Source organism: Leptodactylus fuscus, chromosome 7 (genome assembly GCF_031893055.1).
Source record: "Leptodactylus fuscus isolate aLepFus1 chromosome 7, aLepFus1.hap2, whole genome shotgun sequence".
NCBI lineage: Eukaryota > Metazoa > Chordata > Amphibia > Anura > Leptodactylidae > Leptodactylus > Leptodactylus fuscus.
Window position 1 is genome coordinate 21,558,204 of NC_134271.1, and position 26,310 is coordinate 21,584,513.

Consider the following 26,310-nt stretch of genomic DNA (forward strand, 5'->3'; position numbering starts at 1 on the left):
TTATACCTAACATTATTCTTTTCCGCCATAGATAAAATGCTCAGCCCTATACATTTTGGAAATGAGCAGAATGTTAATGATCCAAATGAAGTGTGTAAGGACACCGAGGAAACTGAACTCATAAACCCAGCAAATTGTTCTAAATACGTGAGTATGCCAGTTCGGTGCACTTGTAAAGAAAATAAAGTGGGTTCCCCTTTAAGAAATGGTTGACTTTACGGTCTTTGACAACAGCTTGTGCCCGATCTCCGTTTTGCAGCTTTCTGTTTCCTGCCCGAGAAACTGGACAGGAGACAAAGTCCAATTAAACGGAAAATGGAAACCTGCATAACGGAGATTGGGCGCTGGTATGAACCCGCCCTTAGTCTGATGCTGGAGCCAAATAAGTGTGATGCTGGTCCAACTGGTGGGGTCTCTTGATATAACTGGGTGGTCTCATGTATTTTCGTTTGTGTACTAATATGGTGGCCATGTTTTAATCTCTTTAATAAAAGTTTCATCATTTTCTATTCCTACTTACCTATGTGTTGGTTTCATATTCCCGTATTTCAGCGCCCTGTATGTGAAGAACTTCTCGGCCATTCTGCGTTCTCTGACTGCATGAAATTTCTGAATGTGGACCCCTATATCAAGGCTTGTATGATTGACATGTGCTCCTGTGATGAGCAATCCCAAGACTCCTTCTGCTCGTGTAGTACTATCTCAGAGTATTCCAGACAATGTTCTCATGCTGGAGGACGCCCAGGAAACTGGAGAAGACACAACTTTTGTCGTAAGCATCTGATAAAAATAGATTAAAGACAATTTTACTAGGAGGTTAGATGAACAGATAATATGTGATACATATAAACAATCATGTAAACAGATCACTAGACATACATGTAATGGAAGGGGGCTGTTATTTTTGGAGAAACGGAAAGGAAATCTCAGGCCCAAAGCTTTAGGGAAAGGCAGAGAGTCGGACGCCAAGGGGAGAAGGAGAAGAGCATCATTCCAATTGTTTGTTGATGTCCCATCTGTCCATGGTGGAATAGTCTCTAAACAGTCTTTAGCAATCCCAGATAGACTCTCTCAGTTTATAACCAGACATCAGGCAAACCACAGTGCAAAGGTTGTAAGTTATGGAAGACCTTCAGTAATTCCAGAAGGTGTGTCACCCAATTTTAAGACTTTTTTAATGGGAGCGATTTTTAGAGGAACACAATGTCACTGCATGAGTTGTGTGACAAAGGGGCCTACTAAGGTTCTGTCTCCCAAGGGACCTGAAGGTAAGCCTTTCTATCTGAATTGTATATAGACATATTTATGGTATGTCTAAATTTGCTATTTTTTTGTGTATTCTTCAGCTAAAAAATGCCCTGCTAATATGATTTACCAAGAAAGTGCCTCCCCTTGCAAAAACACCTGTTCCCATCTAGAGGTACACAGCCTGTGTGAGGAGCATTTCATAGATGGCTGCTTCTGTCCTAGGGGTGAGTTATATTGTATTAATATTTATAATGTTAGGGGCACAAGACCCCCAGAGCTATGTTGTCTGTAGTTTCAAATTAAGTAACAGGCCTGGATGGGCTACACCCATCCTTGAAGCCTGGAGAATCACAAAGACACAGCTGGTGGTGTATCAAAATGAATTCTGCTTTATTGTTACAGAGAGGTAGTTTTTATACAAGAGCAGGTTGGACTATTCTAATGACATGATTGGTTATAACATAAGCTGTGGCACATGACTATTGGTCAAGGCCTACTGTAATCTCCATTTCATTATTGCTATCCAAACTGGGATGGACTTTCTGCATATATCATGGCAAGAGAGATAATAATCACAGGCTGGTCTGATCACTCCAATCTGGGGCTAACATTCAATAGCCTATAGACATCCTGTGTTTACATCTTCCTTGAAGACAATTAGTTAGATAAGGATTCATTATCATCCCATTTCCTTATCACTTAAAGAAGGGTTTCTCTTCTTTGATCTTTTGTTTAAAGTCTCAACCAATTCCTTTGTGAGACAAAACTACTCATCTTTGATAGGGACAAGATGGCTGACAAAAGGCAATATCACTGGAAGACAAGTAATCTGGGCCCCCACTTCATGTAATTTATCAAATATAATATTCAAACAATATTGTTAGCCCCCCAGAATAAGTATCTGTTATTTCATATTAGGGCCCATCAAACAGAATTTTCAGCATGTCCGACTCTTTTTTCTCCTAATCTTATCTGCCAGGAGAGAGTCAGGAAGTCGCCATGTATACAACATAAAAAAAAATCATATGGTCCCATGACTTTTCTTTGATAATATTTGACATAGTCCAGAGAGAAGACTCCTCTGTCCCAACAGAATTTACGTTTCACAATGAAAAACTGCAGCTTGGACTGAGACGTGTAAGATTTCACCGCTAGTCAGTTTGACTATCAGAGCAGAAATTGAGTTTAGCTTGTGAATACACCGGACTCATGAGATTGCACAGTCTCTAGCTGGAGTCATATAATTCTCATTTTATTATCAGGTGTATTGAGAAACAGGTAACAGCTCTTCTTACAGATCTAAATTTCTTTCTGTTATATCACCCTAGGTATGGTACAGGATGATTATACTGACAGGGGCTGTGTACCAGTTATCAAGTGTCATTGCAAACACCAAGGAAAACTCTATGCCCCTGGAGAATCTATACAAAATGACTGCGATAAATGGCAAGTTATGAACGATTGATAACACTGGTGCGACACATGAGCCATATAGCTTAGGACTCATACAATAGTAATATATATATTCATGGTTATTTGGGTTTCTGTAAAAAAGGCTTACAGATAGTATACTAAAATGGATATATTAGTGGAAAAATTCTTACTTAGTCCAAGAGCCTATAAACCTATTCTGATCATGCAACACTTTTCTCTCCGCGTGTTTCGTGCAGAACTCAAGTGGAAACCACATGGACCCCATTATAGTCCATGGAGTCCGCGGGTTTCATTAGGTAACCGCTTTTTTATACTGATAAGTTCCCGTTCAGGGGGTCCTCAAGTGGACTCCCCGAATGGAAACCCAAATGCAGATGTGAACCGGGCCACACATGGCTGAAACCCTGCCCATTCATGGAGTCCAACAGATGTGCAAACACCATGGCGGACAGGGTTTTGACCACATATAGTTGGTAGTTGCTGCAAATCGTGTCTGTATTCTAGCAATGAATTGTGCACCTTGCCAACTGGATAAGATCAAGATACTCTGGATATGTACAAACGTGCATACACCTTACTAAGGGTTTAATACAAAAATTGTATTAGACATTTGCTGAACTCTTGGTTAATTTCAATTTCTAGAAATTTGGGAACCTCCTTTATAGCAGTTGTTCCTCATAATGGCCAGTAGTGTTTAGCTAATATACTAAAGTTATTTGCAGTTTTCTTAATAATTTTCTATTCTAGTCGCTGTGTTGCTGGAAGATGGAACTGCACAGATCTCCCCTGCCCCAAGGTTTGCTCCATTGAAGGAGGAGCTCATTTTACCACCTTTGATGGGAGGAAGTATACGATCCATGGGAACTGTCACTATGTGCTGTATAAGGCAAGGCCCATCTTGTTCAATTCATGGCACTGGTCAAAGTTGCATATTTTTTTTAGCAATAGGCAAATGTCATGGAGGGGTTGTATGATATAAAATTAGCGGATTTGGTTTAACCCATGTCATCAGACCTTGGATACATGGGAGCAGTTTATTGCAAAACTGTACTGCAAAAATGGTTGTCATTAGGTGAAGACCGGCTTTTTTTAAAAAGACATTTTTCTATAGGGATGTTTTGGACACCTGTGACAGGTTTCCTTTACATTGCCATAGAGCTTGGCAGTTGCAGTCTCTATTAAATTCATTGTCCAACTTGCCATGTATGGTGAGCTCAAAGCCATCATGGACCTGGTAAAGTCTAAGCCTTTGGCCACACGTAAGGAACACACTGAAGCCACTTGTTAATGCCTCATTCACATCTGTGTTTGGGGAGTCTCGATGCGGACTCCCCGAACAGAAAACTAAATGGCTAGTGGTGTGCTGTGAAAGCACACATAGACTATAATGGGGTCCGTGTTCTCTCCACGGGGTGTCTGCATGTAACATGCGGACAGAAAAGTACTTCCTGATCTACTTTCACATCCGCATAATTTGTGTGGGCAGCACACGGAAAGCACACAGACCCCATTATAGTCTATGGGGTCCTTGTGCTTTCACTGCACACCACTTGCCAATGCATTTGGTAGTCCGTTCAGGGGGTCCCCATGCGGATTTGCCAAACGAATTATCAAACGCAGATGTGAACCAGGGATAAGATAGATTGGACATTGGACATTCCCTGGTAGTGAAGGACTCCTCCTGGCATAGTTCAATTCAGGGATTAAGGCACTTTAAGCAGTTCAAAGGATCTCCATGCCAGTGTCAAACCTGCACAATCCTGTCTTACTTTAGACAAACTCCGTATTCTCAAGTTACATACAATGTTCACTCCACGAGAAATCATTATACCATCTTACTCCAATCTAGCATGAAGCCCGGGCAGTACCATACTATTGCATCCACATGGACATTCACTTACTTCTACTCATGTGATCACCTAAATTAAATCCTGTTCAATGTAATGTCTTTGTTGTACTTATACCTTATATGTATTGTATCTACAGTATAAATGTTTGTGCTTCACTTATAGGAAGGCAGGAGAAATGTCATCTTGGGCAGGTTGGCACCATGCGGTGCCCCTGAGAGAGAGACTTGTCTCATGTCTGTTACACTAGCCATGAACAATTGGAAAACTGTGAGTATGTAGAATTGAAAATGGTAGTAACAAATGTGTGTTGTACAAACTTCAAAATATAGACAGTTTCTGAAAATACTTGCCATGCCTCATACATGCAAAAAGATAGCAATAAAACATTATAGTTTTTTTTTTTATGTGTGTAGAACCCTTCCAAAATCATCTGGATAAAATGCTGTGATTTACAATGTGCCATTGACTACAATAGAAGCCAGTGTTTTGGTTAAATCCTCTAGACTAACTGATCCCCTGAATTTATGTAGGTCGTGACTTTCAATGCAGATGGAACAGTCTTGCTGAATAACCTTAAAGTTACACTGCCTCATGTCACAGGTAATGTTTCTAAAAGCATATCATATATATATATATAGAATTAAATATATAATCTGCCTTACCTTTACTTTTGACTCAACCTATCCCGAGATGAGAGCTGCAAGATGACCAGCTTTTCAAAAAAACAAAGAATCAATCATGATATGGTGATATTTTGTCACAAGATGTCTGTGATATATGTATCTATATGTGGCCATCCAGTGGTTATGTTGTGGATTTCAACCTGTCAATGGTGTTTTTTGAATGTTGAAATATTGTATTGAATTGGTTTAATGAGAAATTTGAGAGCTTAACCAAATGTGAAGTTGAGGTAAGGGTGGACACTAGAGATGAGCGAGTACTATTCGGATCAGCCGATCCAAACAGCACACTCGCATAGAAATGAATGGACGTAGCCGGCACGCGGGGGGTTAAGCGGCCAGCCGCCGTCAAAGCGGAAGCACCAGGTGCATCCATTCATTTCTATGGAGCGTGCTGTTCGGATCGGCTGATCCGAACAGTACTCGCTCATCTCTAGTGGACACATCTGTATACAGCAGATATAGTAAATATTCAAAGAACTATAAGAACTCATTGGGCGGAACTGAAAGACTAGAGGATAGTGCAAGGATTAAAGAAAAAAAAGCCTAGAAAAAGCAGTTTTATGGTCTGTAGTGTTGTAGTGAGGATGCAGGTCTTTTGGAATAAGTCCACTATATGATACTTTTATAGATCAGAACACTTTATTCAATGCTTCCTACATGGCTCTCTGTCTAGCATCTCCTCCCCATAAGCTCAGCTTCTCCTCCATTACTACCTCACTGTTGTTAGACAAAGCAAAATGAGTAAGCCGAAAAGAACATACAGAACATATGTATAATAATATTACATCTCTCCCTTTCTTATATAAAAAAAAATGCAACCATTATTAAATAGACAATAAATCAAATGTCCGAATTGACGTTACGATTTTACTGCAGAACGTAGTCCATGAGGTGCGTTAGTGGCCTTCGACTCGTTCTTGTCGGGTACCGTTGAGACATCTTGTTATCAGATACAGTCTGTGAATTTTCGGGAGGTATCTCTTGTTGGTGTTGCTGAACCAGTTGTACCTGGTGGGATTTCCTCATCATCTGTCTCCTCTGTACTTGCTCCTGGGTCATAGCCATGAAGCTTTTTAAAATGGGACACGTTTTTGGTGACTTGATGACCATGGCGTTGAGAAGTAGCCATTGAATCTTTGACATGCGTGACTTGAAAGGGTTCTGGATGATAATTTGTCACTAGATCTCAGCCATTTAACATGGATTTCAGTCTACCATGTCCACCTGTTTGAAGCGATGACTGCTCTTATCTGCATATCATTTCATCCTGCCTTTGGCAAGGGAATCATTGGGACCAATGGAGTCTGGGTGAAAACTACAGGGATGTTTGGAAGCTTAATGCGCAAAGGACTGCCAAAAAGCGTAGTTGCTGGTGAAGTTCCTGTAGTAGAGTATGGAATGGCTCTGTATTGTCTAAGGAATCTGTATAATTCTTGCTGCAAATCCTTGTGTTCCAATCCATCCAGTTTTGGTGATTGATTGCATGAAGCGTTCTACTTCGCCATTGGCTTGAGGCCAGTAAGGAGTTATTTTCTGGTGGGTGAAGCCAAGATAAGTTGCAAAAGACTGAAAATCTATTGAAAGGCAGCCCATTGATGGTCTTCACTGTTTTAGGTATGCCATATGCAGAGTCCAGTTTTGGTATGATGGCTCTGGCAGAGGTGGTGGAATGAGGTTCAATGACTGGAAACCTAGAAAAATCATCTATGACAACCAGTAAATAGGAATGAGCTGGTAAAGTGCATAAATAAACACTCACAGCAGTCCACAAACTTTCTGAAAGAGGTAACATTTGTACTGGTGCTCGGCTATGGTCCACCGTAGTTGCTTGACAAGGTATACATATGGCAATAAGTGCTTCCACTTGTTTATCTAGTCCTGAAAACCATACTTTCTCCCTAAGCAAGCATACCTAAGCATACCTTGATGAGCCTCATGAGCCAGATCGATCACTCTACTCTGAAGTTTCTGAGTTATGACCAGGCGGTTGTTACGAAGTAGTATGTTTGAGTCAGATACAGAGAGAGAGTGTCTTGCACAAAAGAAGGCCTGCAAATATGCTGTTTGGCCCTGTGGTTGAAGGCAAGTCTTGGCTAGAAAAGAGCTTCAGGTCTTAGACCACACAGTGTCAATAACCAACTGAAGTTGGGGATCAGAATCCACTGCATGCTTAATTTCTTCTATGGTCATTGCTCTAGGCACAGAATGTGTAACAATGAAAAGTATATGCTCCTCAGCTAAGACAGTGGCAGGCAAGTCATCTTTGGTAGACTGTGGTGAAGGGTGTCTGCAGGGTTCCCAGCTCCTGCCTCATATCTCAAATGAAAATGGTAGTTCTGTAGGCGGAGTAGCCAGCGTTCAAGTCGTGGGGGCGGTTTTGATGAATGTTTATTGAAGATTGAAATGAGTGGTTTATGATCACTGACCACTGTGAATGGACAACCAAAGAGGTAAAGATGAAAATGAAGGCATCCTCATACAACTGCAAGAGCTTTACTCTCAGTTTGAGAATAGCGCTGTTCCGCCTCTGTTCTAGCCTTAGGAGACTATGGAAATGCTGCCAGTTTTGGATACCTGAGTTAAAATTGCACCAAGGCCTACAGGACTGGCATCCACAATGAGCTCAGTAGACTTTAAGTGGGTCAAAATAGGCCATGACTTTGTCACTAGTCAGACTGGATTTTGATGTGTCAAATGCTGATTGTTGTTGAACTGTCCATGACCAAGGAGTATCTTTTTTAGTGAGATGTCGTAGGGAATCAGAGACAGTAGCCAGATCAGGTATAAAATGTTCACAATGTGTGACCAGACCAAGAAAACTCCGAACATCTGAGACATTTTGTGGCTGGCTAGCAGAGGTTATGGCAGCTATTTTGGGAGGGTCTACAGAAACACCATTTTCAGAAAAAAATACAGCCCAAAAAGTTTAATGATGTCTGGTTGAACTCACATTTTGACGGATTTATGGTTAGATTGTAGGATTTCAGTCTCTGAAAGACTTGTTCTAAGTGATTGTGATGTTCTTCTTGGGTTGTGCCAAAGATAAGGATGTCATCACCGACATTGAAGACTTCAGGTGTTCCTGAGAAAACCTGCCTGATAACATTCTGAAATATTTCGGCAGCCGATGAAATGCCAAAGTTCATGCTCTTGAACCTTCTTAGACCGACATGAGTGCTAAAATTTGTTATATATCTGGAGTCTAGATGCAATTCAAGCTGATGACAACCAGACTTTAGATCAATTTTTGGGAATGTTTTTGCACCATTTAGGTCTGTGATAATGTCATCAATGGTAGGTGTAATGTGCCTTTCTCTTTGAATGGCTCGATTGGCATGTCGCATATCCACACATAACCTGATTTTACCAGGCTGCTTAGGTTTAGGCGCAACAACAATTGGTGAGACCCAGGGAGTTGGGCCCTCGACACGTTCAATAACATCATCTATCTCCAGGTGTTGTAGCTCTTTCTCCACCAGCTCGCGGACATGGAATGGGATGCGCCTGTGAGGTTGAACTGACGGCTGGACTGACTGGTCAATGTGTAATTTCACTTGAAAGTCTTTCAGCTTCCCTAGGCCTTGAAAGAGTTGAGGATATTTCTACATAATATTTTGGACAGAAGAGTGTGTTACGCTGTTTGCCAGTTTTACTAGGCCCAGAGATACCGCACTATTGCAGCTAAGAGTGTCTGCAGAACACTCCACTACATAGAAAGTGTCCATGATGGATTTCCAATCCGACCATAGTAATGCCTGAAGTTTGCCACATAGGGGTAATGCAGTAGCTGAACCATAAGGATATATCTTCAGGTTAGTACACTGCAAAGCAGGTTTGTTCTTTAGCTGGCTATAAGTGGCATGACTAATAACATTGACAGACGCCCCTGTATCTACCAATGTTTCCACTGGAGTGCCATGTATTAAGATGATTTATTTGGGATTAGTCATTGCATGCACATTGTGAGACCCCTCACTCACTGAGAATAAGTAGGTGCTGTTGGGCTCATCTGCAGGGGACACGGACTGCACCGCCCGAACTTTCCATAGCATGGCTTGTTTAGCAGAGAGAGAAGATTGGATTTAGATCTGCAAACTTTTGCAAAGTGATTTTGTTTCCCACAGTTATGACAAGTTACTCCCTTTGCTGGGCATGGTTTCTGATGAGGATAAGGACCTCCACAGTTGTAGCAGGCTGCAGCCTGTGTGTCAGGCACATGTGGCTTCTGAGTGAGCTTTGCTACAGAAGATGGCTGCTCTGGTATACAGTCTGTGTTCTCTATAAGTTTAGCTTGATTCTCTGCTGTATCATGAATACGTGCAATGTCCAGTAGCTTTTCTATAGTTACGGTGGGATCTCTGAGTGCTTGTCTCCTTAACTTGGATGAGACACATCCGTGTATGATTTGCAACAGAATTTCCATGTCGGTATCTGCAAATTCACAGTAAGCTGCAAGTTGTCTTATGCGGACATGATATGTATCAATGCTTTTTGTTGCTGACTGTCTTAACTGTCTAAACTTGAAAATTTCAAAGGCTGCATTTATTTATGGAGAAATGTGTAGTTAATGCCGCTTTGCTTAGCTCATAGTCACTGTCCTCCCATGTTTTGGGCAGAGTTGTGAAGATATCATAGACTTGCTCCCCTGCATAGTGTAACAACATTGCTTTCTTTCTTGCATTGTCAGTAATGTTCAGTGCTTGCAGGAATATCTCAAAGTTTGCTTGGGGCTGGTGCACATCAAATACAGCAAAAGAGGGTAAGTAGGCCATGGCTGGTGCTAGTATTTCAGTCTTGTACACAATTTTCTGTAGCTGTGAAATACCTTTAGCTGATGATTCTTAATCCTCGTCGCCAATTGTAGTGTTGTAGTGAGGATGCCAGTCTTCTGTAATATGTCCACTATGCGACAGTTACTTTTATGGATTAGAACTCTTTATTCCATGCTTCCTCCATGCCTCTCTGTCTAGTGTCTCCTCCTCTAGCCCAGCTCCTGCTCCATTACTACCTCACTGTTGCTACATACAGAACGTACAGAATATACTTATAACAACATTGCATGCTCCACCCCCTCAAGCTATTTATTTGGCAAAATGTAACATATCAGTTTAGCCTGGAGTGTTCTTTTAATAAATTGTTGGGAGATTAAACCCTTCTCAACAAGCCGGGTGATTAAAGGGATTCAATCATTAAAATGCAATTTCTTTTCTCCTTAACACGTAGGACTAGCCTTAAGGAAGGTTATTCTTCTTCTACCTTTAGATGTCTTCTCCGCGCCGCCGTTCGGTAGAAATCCTGGTTTTCCTCTGTAGGACAATGAGTTCTCTCGCAGCACTGGGCGATCCCCAGTGCTTAAACAGCATGGGGGGCGTCCCCAATGCTACAAGAAAATCTCCAGCGATGCCTCTATCTTTGCCTGGAACGGCCTCTCCCTACGTCTTCTTCTTCTTCTAAGTGGCTTCAAACTTCTAAGCATGCGCAGTCGGCTCTGCCGTTGGGCCTCGGGACTGCGCATGTCCGTGACCATTTTCTTGTGGCTGCTTACACCAGCTTACTGTCTTAGGGGTAGTTCACACGGAGTAAACTGGCATGTATTTTGACGTGTAATTTTACATGTGTAAAATAAGACTCCAATTGACTTCAATGACATTTTACACGTGTATTTTGGCATGTATTTTGGCGTGTTTTTTTACATGTGTAAAGAAATGTCATTGAAGTCTTATTTTACACGTGTAAAATTACACGTCAAAATACACGCCAGTTAACTCCATGTGAACTACCCCTAGGGATAAAAAAAATGAATTTTATTGATTGAATCCCTTTAATTATGGCAGCCGCTCGGGAGGCAGACGGCCGCCATAGCCGCCTGATACCTGCTGTTTTATACAGCATGACAATTTTGACAATGCATGACAATACATAAATGACAATACGTCATGACAATACATAAATACCATTTTTTTTTTCAAAGTATTGCAGTACATTAGTATTGTATTGCATTGCATTAATGATTAGACTCCCTGGGATTCAAGACCCCTAGGGGGTCTAATAAAGGCAAAAAAAAAAAGGATTAAAAATTCCCGCTCTACAAATCAATAAAAATATTTTTCCCATATGGTAAATGTCAAAAGTGCCACACTGCTGTTTTTTTCACTGTTTTGCCTCTGATAAAAATTTTATGAAATCTGTGATCAAAGCACTAGCAATTCCCCAAAGTGGTATAACTAAAAATCACACCTGGTCCTGCAAAAAAAGAGGCCCTATACACCAGAGAATCATAAAAAAGTTACGAGTGTTCAAATATGGCGACTTTTAGAAAAAAAAAATTGGTACAGTTTTGGATTCTTTTTAAGGGGTTAAAATATAAATAAAACATATAATTTGGCATCCTCGGAAGTGTACTGAAACATAGACTACAGGTGACACGTCATTTTGGCTGCACAGTGAACGCCGTAAAAACGAATCCAAAAAGAAAATCGCACAATTCTGAATTTTTTTTCCAGCTTTCCGGTACATTGTACGGAATAATTAATGGCGGCATCATGAAGAAAAATTTGTCCTGCAAACATTAAGACTTCATATGGCTCTGAGAGTGGAAAAATAAAAAAGTTATGGGGTTTGAAATCAAAAAATTCCCCTGGCGGGAAGAGGTTACACATGCAAGCGGTATCATTTGTAATGGATGTATTTATTGGGAGAAAATCTTCAATACGTTACCGGTTATATCTCATGAAATATATCATATTACTGTATTTTTTTCTTTCTTTTCAACTTGGGAGGGTTTATGACATTGTTATGAATATTTGGACTATGTGTGTTCTGTTTTTGAAATGTAATAAAGTTATTTAAAAAAAAAAATTGTGTGGCTATACAGATGACATCATCAGCAAAATACATTATATTTCATAAAGCTAATTGGGTAATGCAATATCATGTGAATTATCTAGAATTTTCTTTCTTCCGCAGACAACTTTACAATTCTGAAAGTATCTACACATTACGCGACCATCCAAACTAGTCATGGGCTCCATATGCAAATTCAGCTTAAACCCAAAATGCAACTGTATATCCGTACAGAAGAGGTGACCACAAACCAACTAAAAGGTTAGTTAAGATGCAGGAAAGACAGTCAAGAGCAGGCGTGGGCAATTAATTTTCCCATGGGGCCACATAAGAAATTTAAACTATGCTAGAGGGCCGCGCCGTGGCAAATTTAGCTCCACCCACTTCTACGTTGACTCCGATTCCCAATCATCTTTCCATGTGCCCCCACAAAGTATAATCCTCCTACTGTCACCCGCACATTATATGTCCCCACATTATAATGTCCCCCTTCCAACTGCCACACAGTATTAAGTCCCTCTCCTGGTGCCCCAGTTTGAACTGTGGGAAACTAGAGGGGACATGAAACTGGAGCAGCTGGAGGGGGACATTAAACAGTGGGGGTAGTTGGAGGGGGCAATAAATGAATGACAGCTGGAGTGGGACATGAAACTGGGGGCAACTAGAGGGGGACATTAAAATCGGGCAGCTGGAAGCAGACATTAAACTGTAGGGGTAGCTGGAAGGTGACATTAAACTGGGGGTAACTAGAGGCAAACAGGTCCCCCTCCAGCTACCTCCATGGTTTAATGCCCCCTCCAGTTGTCCCCAGTTTAATGTCCCCCCAGTTTAAGTGCCGCCTTCATCTACCCCCAGTTTCATGCCCCCCCTCAATTTCTTCTTCAGTTTCATATCCCCCTTCATCTGCCCCATTTCATGTCCCCCCCCCTCCATCTCTCCCCCAGTTTCGTGTAAAGGTAAATATATATATATATATATATATATATATATATATATATATATATGTACTTGTATACATCTTTATTAGAGATAAGCGAATAGTATTGGAAACTCTAGTTTCGAATACCTCGCTCCCATAGGAATGAATGGAGGCGGCCGAACACTAAGGGGTTAAGTGGCCGGCAGCATCCATTCATTCCTATGGAGCGAGGTATTCTGAACTAGAGTTTCCAATACTATTCGCTTATCTCTAATCTTTATATAGTTGCCAGTTAATAACTACAGATTGGGAGGAAAATTATTTGCAAATTGTTACAAATTCACAAAAATACTCAATATTTATCTCCCTCAATTTTTCTTTTTGAAATATTATTTACTAAAATGTTAAGGATTACAAAATCATTTGATGGTAATGAACATGAACAAATTGGACACGGCATGTTTTTCCTTTTCTTGTCCTAAGGTCTTTGTGGAAACTTCAACTATAAGGAGGGAGATGACTTTACAACGTCTGGGGGCCTAGTAGAAGCCACAGCATCAGCCTTTGCCAACACATGGAAGGCCGAGCCAACCTGTCATGACATTGAGAACTGGCTGGATGACCCTTGCAGTGTTAGCATTGAGAATAGTAAGAATACATGTTATTGGTTAATTACAGACTATTTTATATAATTATCTTATGTATCGTCAAGGCTTTAGTTGTATATTTACCTCATCAGATAGTTTACAAGGTGTAATGACCCAGCCATACCATTCCCAAGCTATCAGTGCAGTCAGTTTTGGCCCAATGTGCTAATAAAGTTGGGTGATCTCAGAGAGGACCAGGCAGCAGGGTGTGACTCAGAGCTCTGACACTATCCAATCAGAAACAAATAGTATCAGTTTCTCAAAAACACATCCCTTTGTCTGCTCTGACTTAGAGAAAATAGGGAGCCTAATTTGCATGTTGGAACAAAACTAACTGTACTGATTGCTCAGGAATGGTGGGGACGAGAGAAAATATTCCAGCTGCCCCAGAAACAGTGGAACAGAGGGTTGTTGGAGTTGCGTCTGTTAAAACAAGCAGACTCTTGGCTCTAAGGGCGCTTTCACATGGCGTAAACCGTATACATGTATATACACGTGTCCGAGCGTGGCGCTTCAAAACAGAGCCCATTGATTTAAATGGGAAGCGCGCGTATATATCGGCATATATACTCGGACACGAGTATATGGCTGCGGGTTTCCTTAGATAATCAATTTTTTATGCAGATGTGAATCGGGCCTTACACTATTCTTACAAACATTACGAACATTCAACAGAGAAATCTAACACAACCATCATATGTCAGCAGGATTCATCGCTATTCATTACAATCCATTAATCACCACGGCTCCTGTAACAACACACGACTCATGACTCTTGTGTGAATAGAGCCTTAGTGGTTGTGGACTCTAGATTTTAAGGACACGTTGATCCAGGGTGTTTATACTGGCTGCCAGATTTGGAGTCGGGAAGGAATTTTTTCCCCTGAAATGGGGCAATTGGCATGCGCCTCATGAGGTTTTTTGCCTTCCCCTGGATCAACACTGTAGGGGATTGTAGGGTTATAGGTTGGACTTGATGGACTGATGTCTTCATCCAACCTCATCTACTATGTAACTATGTGAGATACTGATTTCAATGTTTTACTAATTAACCCTTCCAGAACAGTATGCAGACGAATGGTGTTCTAAGCTGGAAGACGATCATTCTCCTTTTGCCAAGTGTCATTCAACAATCGACCCGACTGAATATGTAAAGGTTTGTATTGTGATTTAAACCTATTTTATGGAAAATGTAAGTAAATGCTAAACCAGACATGTCAGCGAAGCGTAAAATAAAGTTCATCTTTTGGTGCTTTGTCCTAGAAACAGAAGTCACCATAAGAAAGTACTAGTATATTTAAAGGGGTATTCTACATTTAGCAAGTAAATGTCATTGTATGTATAATGAAAAGTACAATTTTCCACTAAACTATCTCAACTTTACTACAATTCTTCATGGTTCTCTAGATTTCTGCTTGCTGTCATGCTCTGTTTACTTTTAGTGGGTAAAAATCAGTCCATGTTCATGTTATGGACAGTCCATGGTCATGTTCAGGTGTGCACGCTAAGGGGGGACCAATTTTGCAGCGGAATTCACTCAGATGACAAAGGGGGGTTTCATTCCGCTCTGTTCTGATGCCACGAAGCAAAATAGGACCTGTCCTATAATCATTGGAATGGGGCATTGAACCCCCATCGTAAGAGCCTTGGCCTGCACACTAGGTCGTGTATATGAGGCTATACAGTCCACAGTCATGAGAACAATTGGTTACAAGACTATAATAGACTATAATAAGCTGTGTACTAGAGATGAGCGAGTACTGTTCGGATCAGCCGATCCGAACAGCACGCTTGCATAGAAATGAATGGACGTAGCCGACACACGGGGGGTTAAGCGGCCGGCCGCCGTCAAAGCGGAAGTACCAGGTGCATCCATTCATTTCTATGGAGCGTGCTGTTCGGATCGGCTGATCCGAACAGTTCTCGCTCATCTCTACTGTGTACCACTATATCAGGTGACCATAGACTGTCCATCACTTAACCGTGGATTAGTTTTGGGTGAAACTGGACAACCCCTTTAATGGATCCCCCTTATTTTTCACCTACAGAGATGCCACTATGACTCGTGTAGCTGTAAGGACAGTGCACTCTGTATGTGTGCAGCTCTCTCCTCCTATGTCAGAGCCTGTGCTGCGAAAGGGATCATTCTGTGGGGATGGAAGAAAGGGATCTGTGGTAAGCAGATGGGTGCAGGATTGTGCACATAGGCACAATTGAAGCTATTCCTCTAGAATGAATTTATTATTTGTAAATTGTTCCTATATCTTTAAAGGGAACCTGTTGGGTGATTTGGGAACACCAAACTGGCAGCTTGCCTGTACTACATAGGGTCAGAACCCTGGACCCTTCTGCTACTAGAATCTGCAGAAAATGAAGATAAAACTGGCCAGAGGGTCTACTCTCCAGAATCTGGTCCAGCTCTCTGGCGCATGCGCATTGCATCGACTGAAATCCAGATTCACGATGCAATTCAACTGTATAAGTCAATGAATAGCATCTTCTCTTTAACCATTTGTCCCCCACAGAAAATGATATCACTTCCTGCCCACCTAGCCAAATGTATCTCTACAACTTGACCGAATGCCAGTTGACCTGCCAATCCCTGGCAGACGGAGAGAAGGCCTGTGCCAAAGTGTTCACACCAGTAGACGGCTGTGGGTGTCCAGATGGGCTGTATCTGAACGAGAAGGACCAATGTGTACACATGTCCAAGTGTTCCTGCTATTACCATGACACTTACCTGAAACCTCAAGAGGCGATCAACATAAACGATAAGCAGTGGTAAGTGCGGGGCCGGAAAAAAGCTTTACAGCTGAGACACCATCATGGGGTTTCCATTAAGATAATTATATCTTGGAAAAGGGACAGAATGGATTAAAAATAAATAAGTATTAGTCACCCCGACGATCATAGGCTATTGCCATTCTGACTGTGTCCCCTCTGATGTCTATGTCTCATAACAGGAAAAGACAGAAATTTCCCACAATGACTGGGACAATCACTTAACCAAACTCTAGTCTAGATAGATAGATAGATAGATAGATAGATAGATAGATAGGAGATAGATAGATAGATAGATAGATAGATAGATAGATAGATAGAAGATAGATAGATAGGAGACAGATAGATAGGAGATAGATAGATAGATAGATAGATAGATAGGAGATAGATAGATAGATAGATAGATAGATAGATAGACAGACAGACAGACAGATAGATAGATAGATAGATAGATAGGAGATAGATAGATAGATAGGAGATAGATAGATAGATAGATAGATAGATCGATAGATAGGAGATAGATAGATAGATAGATAGATAGATAGATAGATAGATAGATATAGATAGGAGATAGATAGATAGATAGATAGATAGATAGATAGATAGATAGATAGATAGATAGATAGATAGATAGGAGACAGATAGATAGGAGATAGATAGATAGATAGATAGATAGATAGAAGATAGATAGATAGATAGATAGATAGATAGGAGATAGATAGACAGACAGACAGACAGACAGATAGATAGAAGATAGATAGGAGAGAGAGAGATAGATAGATAGATAGATAGATAGATAGATAGATGATAGATAGATAGATAGATAGATAGATAGATAGATAGATAGATAGGAGACAGATAGATAGGAGATAGATAGATAGATAGATAGATAGATAGGAGATAGATAGATAGGAGATAGATAGATAGATAGATAGGAGATAGATAGATAGATAGATAGATAGATAGATAGATAGATAGGAGAAAGATAGATAGATAGATATATAGGAGATAGATAGATAGATAGATAGATAGATAGATAGATAGATAGATAGATAGACAGGAGATAGATAGATAGATTAGGTAACAATATCACCATTTTAGTGCAATTTATATGATTATAATTTTTTTTCCGATAGCATCTGCCAAAATGGGAAACTTGTCTGCACTGATCGAGCCAATAAAAGTAAGAAAGATTAATACTTCGTAAATACATGTATCTTACGCTGTATACGGTACGCTTCACTATGAATAAGATTGCCAATGCATGTGAGAACAGTTGAGGAAACCCCTGTAAAAATTTGCATGAAAATTCTGTCGCATAAACATACTGTGAGTCCAGTCACCTACAGAGTCCTTACCTCTCCCCTTAGCAGGACACGATGGGCGCCACTGACTCGTAATAGGGTGCATCAGTTTTTGCTGAGGTCAATCCAAACTCATGAAACCTGACATGAAGCCTCCATTGCAGATGTCCATTAAACCTCGTACTTGAATATATGAAAAGTAACATTTTTTTGCTCCAAAATTCTGACTTGTGCAAAAAAATTGTAACTTTTTTCATGGCTTGTATGTTTTGTGACACAAAAAATGTTTGATAAATCTGCCCCTTAGTCCTGTTGTGTCCCAGGTATTTTCAAGTCGATTTTGATTCACAATATTATTAATGCAACCAATATTATAAGGATTTATAATTCATAATATATTTGCAATATTTTTGGTAAAATGCAATGGTTTAACCCTATAACCCTATTTACAGCTTGTCCTGCGGGAAAAGTTTACTTTGACTGTACCAAGAGTCAGAATCTTTCTGGAGCTCATTTTCGCAAAAGCTGCAAGACTCTAAGTGTGGAATATGTAAGCTGAGATTTTTTAAAATTTTTTCTCAAATAACAAACCTCAGTCAAATATTATATTCTAAGAAATGTACAGTTTGTGGTATACCGTATATACTCGATATACGGTATACCACAAACTATATATACTATATATATTTCCCTCCTCGGCTTATACTCGAGTCAATAAGTTTTCCCAGTTTTTTGTGGTAAAATTTGGGGGGTCGGCTTATATTCGGGTCGGCTTATACTCGAGTATATACGTTATATCAGAGGGGGCGCTCTAGATCAAACATCAAAATGGGCCTTCCAAACTGTTTGGTTATTTCCCTTCCTGGTTCTTTACATGACCTATAGGCAATTTCTTATCCAATTTCCTCTAAAAAATAAAAAGACTTAAGAATTACCAGGACTAGACCCCCTCTCCAATGGTACAGTCTGTCTCACCGAGCTCCGAGCACCCCCGCGTCTTAATTCTTTACTGTCCCTTAGCTGTTTATGTTCACTTCCCTCCTCCTTTTCGCTGTAACTTCTGCCTTTTGCAGGCATCAGAAGCAGTGCAGTACGTAGATGAAACCTTGCGCATGCGCAATCGGCTCTGCCCGAACCCAGTGTGCGCATGTCTGGGTGGCCATTTTCTGGTGATCTGCTACACAAGCGTACTGTTTTATTGTATAGTATACTGTAGGTCACTAAAATACGTAACATTATGTATTGCGATTTTGTTAACATAGTTCCAGACAGAGTGCATCTCTGGATGTGTTTGCCCTGATGGACTTCTAGATGATGGAATCGGACACTGTGTCCCTGAAGACAGATGCCCTTGTGTCCATAATGAAAACATCTATTCCCATGGATCCCAGGTCAAAGTAGACTGCAATACATGGTAACATCATACAATACAATACCAATGGTGTTTCACACTCGTAGTCAAAAAGTTTATTATGTCTTATTTTTAAGCTTTACTTTTGAGAGATTTATGGTGATTTCTATGAAGAGACATTTTATGATACATTTAATGTTGCTATGTGTATTCCCTTATAGCTATTGTCAGAGAGGACGATGGACCTGTACGAATACTATCTGCCACGGAACGTGTACAATCTACGGGAGCGGTCATTATATCTCGTTTGATAATAAAATTTACAACTTTGATGGAAATTGTGAATTTGTGGCTGCCCAGGTAATGGACTCGGCATTTGATAGTAGATGAAGGCTAAGACCCCGCGTTGCAGCTTTTTTTTTGTTGCTGATTTTGTTTTTAGAGCCAAAACCAGGAGTGGATTGAGCAGAAGGTAGAATTAGAAGAACGTCCTACATATTTGCCATTCCTTTTGTAACCACCCCTGGCTTTGGCTCAAAAAAGCAATAAAAAGCTGTGTTTCTGCAAAATGGAATTATAAACAGGTATGGCCTATCCTTAGGGGAGTAGATCAATATGAGATTGGTATTATTGTAGCTTAGCTACCATTCTACTGTCAGGTGGGAAGACCTAGGCCTAAGCAGAAAGACAGGGAACGCCCAAATGACAGAAGAGAATATGATTGTGCTGAGCACAACTGCAATGATTGCTCTGGAATGGTGGGGGTAGAGAAAAAATTCTGTGCCGGAATCAGTGGAACAGCGCCTGTTAAATTGGAGTTGGTGGAGGCAGTGAGAGGTCTTCTTTAAGCTAAGGCCCCACATTGCAGAAATGCTGCTTTTTTTGTTGTAGTTTTTTTAAGCCAAAGCCAAGAATGGCTACAAAAGGAATAGGAAATATAGAGGAAGATCTTATACTTCTCCCTTCTGCTCAATCCTCTCCTGGCTTTGGCTCAAAAAAACGCAAACAAAAAAAAGCTGCGTATCAGCAACGTGGGGCCTTCCCATGTTGTGGAAACACAGCTTTTTTTGTTGCAGATTTTGTTGCGTTTTTTTGAGCCAAAGCCAACAATGGCTACAAAAGGAATAGGAAATCTAAAGAACGTTGTTATACTTTTCCCTTCTGCTCAATCCACTCCTGGCTTTGGCTCAAAAATACGCAACAAAATCTGCAATAAAAAAACTGCTTTTCGCAACGTGGGGCCTCAGCCTTAGGCCGGAACGCTGTGATTTGCCCGGGAAAAATTGCTGCGTTTTACAGTACTTGCAAAGTGGATATGGGATTCATGTGAATCCCATCCCCACTTTGCGGAAAAAATCACAGCGCGGACACGTTTCAATTTCCAAAACCGTTGCGGTTTTGAAAATCGCAGTGTGTCAATTATATCTACGGAAACGCTGGCGGCTTTCCCGTAGATATAATTGTAACAGGAAGTCAGCGGAGGAAAACTCTGTGAACTTTCTGTACAAAGCACTGCAATGTGTTCACGCCGTGGTTCTTCCCGCAGTGCTTTAGCGCTGTGTTTACAGCCCATGCGGCCTTAGCCTTAATGTGTTTTGTGATAGTTTATTACATGTCAATCTATAATTGTTCCAAATCACACCTGTCTTGAATTCTAGGACTACTGTGAGACTGACAGTTCTGGCGGCAGCTTCAGCATCCTCACAGAGAATATCCCATGTGGTACCACTGGAGTTACATGTTCAAAGTCCGTCACAGTTTTTCTTGGGGTATGTATGAGTAGGGAAATCTTAAAGGGAATCTGCCAGCTCTTCTATCATGACCGTTTTAGGAAAAACTTGTATTCACCTGAAATAAAATGAGTATAAAAATACAGATTTAAGATAACAAAATTCTATATTGTTATGTATATATTGGCATGTTTCAGAATACCCTACTGAAATTATCAGAAAAACATATAGTGAAAACAGTTACAGATGAAGGAAACCACGTGGCGTATCTGACCCGCGAAGTGGGAATTTTCTTGGTCATTGAAGCAAGTAATGGTATTCTTCTGATTTGGGACAAGAAAAACACCATATTCATCAAGGTGTCACCTGCATACAAGGTAAGATGATTCTGTAGGCCTGTACAAGTATGGCGATAGCTAAGCCTAGGTTCACATCTGCGCCAGGCTCTATATAACACCGTACATTGTAAAGGAAACAAAAATTCAATGATTTGGAAATCTTATCTAACCGTATTTTATTCACAACAGAACATATAGGACACATATCAAAAGTTAAACATTTCTCCATTTCATATGAAAAACTGAACTCATTTAGAAATTGAGTTGAACAACTGAAAGGTCAATATTCAACAAAGTCACATGAGCATGTTAGAGAGGCAAAGTCTCCCGGAAGTAAAGGTGGTCAGAGTTTCACCAATCTGTGAAATACTGTGTCTAAAAATGGTGGAACAAATAAAGAAAATGTTCCTCAATATAAATTTACAATATACAAACCTTTCAAAATCGCACCATCTAAAGTGCATAATATTTTCAAAAGATTCAGAGAATCTGGAGAAATCTATGTACACAAAGGTCAAGGCCAATCATCTATATTGGATGCTTGTCATATCTGGGCCCTCAAGCAGTACTGTATTAGAAACGGGCATGAATTGGTAAAGCAAACCACTGCATGGGCCTCAGAAATCATTGTCTGTAAAAACAATTTGTCATGCAATCCACAAATACAAGTTAAAGCTGTATCATGCAAAGAAGAAGCCATATATCAACACAATCCAGAAATGCTGCTGTCTGGGCAAAAGTCTTTTAAAACAGACTGAAACAGAATGAAAAACTGTTCTGTGGTCAGATAAATCAAAATTTGAAATATTTTATGGAAATTGTGGACACCGTGTCCTGTGGTCTCAAAATCAGAGGAACCATCCAGCTTGTTATAAACAAGAAATCTGGCAAAAGAAGACCCAGAACTATTGAGCAACTAGAATCAGCATCAGACAAGTATGGGACAACATTCTTCTTCCTAAACTCCAGCAATTGGTCTCCTCACTTCCCGTTTATAGATATTACACAATGATATATATGGACCTGTCCCAACTTTTTTGAGATTTTTTGCCACCATCAATTTCTAAATGAACACATTTTTCTTACGAAATGGAAAAATGTCTAACTTACAACTTCTGGTAGGTGTTCTATATTCTATTGTGAATAAAATCTGGTTGTACGAGATTTCCAAGTTCTTGTATATTCTTACAGCATTCCAATTTTTTGGGAATTGGGGTTGTACAACAGACATGTCAGGAGAGGTATTTGGTCCTCATTAAATCATGCAAGGATTTAGTTTTCTGTCATAAAATGTAAGTTTCTGCAATTTCTAGATAATAAAATACAATAAATATATACATTTTTAATTTCCTATTTTCAGTTGATTTTTTTTGGTTTTCTCTAGGGCAAACTGTGTGGTTTGTGCGGCAATTTTGATGACAACTCACAAAATGATTTTACAACCAGACACATGATACAAGTCACTGATGTTCTGGAATTTGGTAATAGTTGGAAGGTGGACGCCACGTGCCCTGATGCTACTGACGTAGTCAATCCCTGCAGCCAGATTCCTCATCGCCATTCCTGGGCTCAGAAGCAATGTGGTTTAATAAAAAGCCAAGTTTTCAAAATCTGCCATAGCAAGGTACAGAGTGAATATGAGAAACCAGAATGACCTTTCATTGGCGTTTGTTATGCTGTGGCAATTTATCCCGCTGCGGATATGTGGGTTAACTCTGTAACTCGCAAAAATATAGCTATAAGGGTAAGTTCACATGGGGGTGTTAGGGCGGATTTTGGCACCGAGAGTGACGCGTTACCAAACCCCGCCAAAACCCGCCTGCCACGACTGTTGCGGCTTCCGACAGTCGCACCTTTTCCTCCGGAGTAGACTCAAATAAATGGGTTGCCACTGCAAGGCGGACGCCGTGGCTCAACGAGCTGCGGAAACCGCATGAAGAAAGGGCAGCCCGCTCATGGAAAAAAGTAGCCTGGTGGTCTCCATAGACCACTATTGCGAGGAGGCGGATTATGACGTGGATTACGCGCCATAATCTACCCCCTCTATGCCCGTGTGAACGAGCCCTGCATCCAGAGGTGTCAGTTTTACCAAATACCAAGAGGCTCCAAAGTCTCGGTCCACATAAGTATAAATCCGTTTTATAAATGGCACATGGTAGGACATGGCCTTGTTACAGATTTTGCATTGGAGTCAAGAAGCATCACGCTCAGTAGGATGACATGTCCACATCTCATGGCTAAAGCTTTAGCATTTTAAAGCCCCTGCCTTGGGCACCAAACAGTTATGCCCCAGACTAGTCTGCAAGATGAAAAGCTTTGGTTACACGATAGAAATGCTACGTGGAGGGCAATGCAACTAAAAGCAGATGGATATAAAATACAAATGGATAGAACACATTTCTGATCCTGAAAAGAACTGAAATGGGAATTTAAATATTTTTCTAGGTTGACCCAAAACCCTTTTACGAGGCCTGTGTGAATGACGCCTGCTCATGTGACACTGGCGGAGACTGTGAATGCTTCTGTACCGCAGTCGCTGCCTATGCTCAGGAATGTACCAAAGCAGAAGCCTGTGTCTATTGGAGGACACCCGACATATGCCGTGAGTCTTCTATTTATCTATCTATCTATCTATCTATCTATCTATCTATCTATCTATCTATCTATCTATCTTAGTATCTGTCGATAGACCTCTTATATTCCTCTATTCCTCCTTATATTCAGTGCTTAAATTGGGCAAATTTTTTAGGGGAAACGCTGTCCCAACCCCCTCCTCCGAAGACCAATGACCACACCTCCCAACCCCCCCCACCTTCCCAAGAGACAATGACCAACTGACGTCATATTGGCCCCTGCACACAGTATTCTGCCCCATAGTGGCCCCTGCACACACTATTATGCCCCATTGTGGACATCCATGAACAATTATTATACTCGGAGACCCAGGGGAGGATACAAACATATAAAAGACTGTAAATTACCTCTCCCTGGCTCCAGCGCACTGCTCACAGTTGTTGGTCATTTTCCATGACGTACGGGACATGCGTTGCGAGCAGGGGTTTGCGCTGCAACGCATAAGGACACAAACCCCAGCCCATGTGACATCTGGGATGTCACCAAGTAGGCCTGAAGCCTTCCGGAGCCAGGAGACGTACGTAACTGTGTTTTTTATGTTCCACTTCAGACACTACACCAACATATATCGAATGACATTTACAATATTTGGCTCATTGTATGAAAGGGATTAGTAAAAATAAATGTATTTGTTTCCATTCTAGCCATATTTTGTGACTACTACAACCCTAAGGGTGAATGTGAGTGGCATTATCACCCATGTGGTAATCACGATGTACAAACATGCCATTCCATTAACAACGTCTATACTAATGTCACCATAACTTATCTGGAAGGTAAGTGACCCCGAATCAATAATGACTTTTCCTCCATATATCATATAGATCATTAAAGGGAGTTTGTGACCAGAACATTTCCTATTGGACTAAAGGCACAGTCAGATAACTGGGGTTGACATGAATAGAATGCTGGTCTATCTCCATTTCTGAAATTTTAACTTTGTATCTAATGATCTGTTTGGTGCAACGAGGGCATCAGGATTACTCTCATCACACCATAGAGATACTGTCTTGCTATGACTATCATATCAATACATATGAATACATATCAGATAGGGAAGGACTGGGCACTGGTAGGCATAGCTCTCTGGTATGGTGAAAGAAATGGTGATGCCCTTGTTGCATCAAACAACTCATTAGCATTAGAGATGAGCGAACAGTAAAATGTTCGAGGTTCGATATTCGTTTCGAGTAGACCCTCAATATTCGACTACTCGAATCGAATATCGAACCCTATTATAGTCTATGGGGGGGAAAATGCTCGTTTCAGGGGTAGGCAACATTCGATCAAATTATACTTACCAAGTCCACGAGTGAGGGTCGGGCTGGATCCTCAGAGAAGTCTTCTCCTTGCAGCGACCCCGCGGCATCTTCCGGCTCTGAATTCACTCTGCCAGGCATCGGGCCTGGGCAGAGCCGACTGCACATGCCCGCACTACAAGTGGACATGCGCAGTTGGCTCTGCCCAGGCCAGATGCCTGGCAGATTGAATTCAGAGCCGGAAGACGCCACGGGGAAGCTGCACGGAGAAGACTTCTAAAGGTAGGAGAAGAACCAGCATTCATTGGCCGACTGTATAGCATTCGGCCAATCAATGCTGGTTCTGCATCGAACTTTTACAATCGAATAGCGAGTGGTACTCAATCGAGTACGAGTATTTCGAACACCGTAGTATTCGATCGAACACCTACTCGATCAGGAAGCAGAAAAAAAGTGTGTGATTTGCATGAACCCAATTGTCTGACTGTATTTTTGCTTTAATAGAGATTGTTCTGGTTTCAGGGTCCCATGAAAGCTGTAATGTAAGACTTATATCTGTTGTAAGTTTATAACACTTTTTTATTTAGTTCCTACAAAATAATTTGTATTTGCTTTTATGCTTCTGGTTTAAGGCTGTTACCCTACTTGCCCAAAGGATAAGCCAATTTTTGATGAGGCAAGCAAGAAATGTGTGACCAAGAAGGAATGTGGTTGCTACAATAATGATGTTCATTACAAATCTGGAGAAGAAGTTCCTCATTATATTAAATGTCACAAATGGTAAGAAGTGAGACTTTTACAGGGTTGGTGGTAACCGGGACAGATGGGTTTTCTCAACATATATTTATTATTGTTTCCTCTCATTTTAGTGTCTGCTCCTCTGATGGACACATTGAATGCAAAAAGCTAGGTAGCTTTCATATTTTATTCTTAAAAAAAATAAATAAATAAATAAAAATCACTTCACAGTTGCTCTAGTAAGTCTAAGCCCATCCCCATAAAAGTTGGTATCATCTATCTAAATGAAAGGTGATAAATGTCTACTCTCTGGGGGTTTTACTATTGAGACCCCTACCGATTACTAGGATGGTTGAGTACTAGTGTTGAGCAAATAGTATTCGTCGAATACCTCGCTCGCATAGGAATGCGTGTAAGCGGCCGTCAAATATTCACTGCGCTTAACCTCTTGGTGTTCGGCCGCTTACACGCATTCCTATGAGAGCGAGGTATTCAATGAATACTATTCGAATACTAATATTATAACACTAATGAGTACCCCATTCCTTCTC

At 40.8% G+C, this 26,310-nt stretch overlaps 1 protein-coding gene across 1 annotated transcript in view; it reads left to right on the forward strand.

Moving 5' to 3' along the window:
• LOC142214423 (mucin-2-like) overlaps positions 1-26,310 on the forward strand; it is a 61,911-nt gene that overhangs the window by 25,627 nt on the left and 9,974 nt on the right. The window contains exons 8-29 of the mRNA XM_075283368.1: positions 32-147; positions 553-772; positions 1,347-1,472; positions 2,577-2,694; positions 3,430-3,582; positions 4,703-4,799; positions 5,063-5,132; positions 12,182-12,319; positions 13,461-13,625; positions 14,686-14,780; positions 15,673-15,799; positions 16,150-16,405; positions 17,542-17,588; positions 18,162-18,259; positions 18,972-19,123; positions 19,282-19,420; positions 20,719-20,829; positions 20,988-21,167; positions 22,513-22,752; positions 23,574-23,730; positions 24,407-24,538; positions 25,654-25,801. Of these exons, the coding sequence (XP_075139469.1) occupies positions 32-147; positions 553-772; positions 1,347-1,472; positions 2,577-2,694; positions 3,430-3,582; positions 4,703-4,799; positions 5,063-5,132; positions 12,182-12,319; positions 13,461-13,625; positions 14,686-14,780; positions 15,673-15,799; positions 16,150-16,405; positions 17,542-17,588; positions 18,162-18,259; positions 18,972-19,123; positions 19,282-19,420; positions 20,719-20,829; positions 20,988-21,167; positions 22,513-22,752; positions 23,574-23,730; positions 24,407-24,538; positions 25,654-25,801 (3,085 nt within the window). The remainder of the gene's footprint in view (positions 1-31; positions 148-552; positions 773-1,346; positions 1,473-2,576; positions 2,695-3,429; positions 3,583-4,702; positions 4,800-5,062; positions 5,133-12,181; positions 12,320-13,460; positions 13,626-14,685; positions 14,781-15,672; positions 15,800-16,149; positions 16,406-17,541; positions 17,589-18,161; positions 18,260-18,971; positions 19,124-19,281; positions 19,421-20,718; positions 20,830-20,987; positions 21,168-22,512; positions 22,753-23,573; positions 23,731-24,406; positions 24,539-25,653; positions 25,802-26,310) is intronic.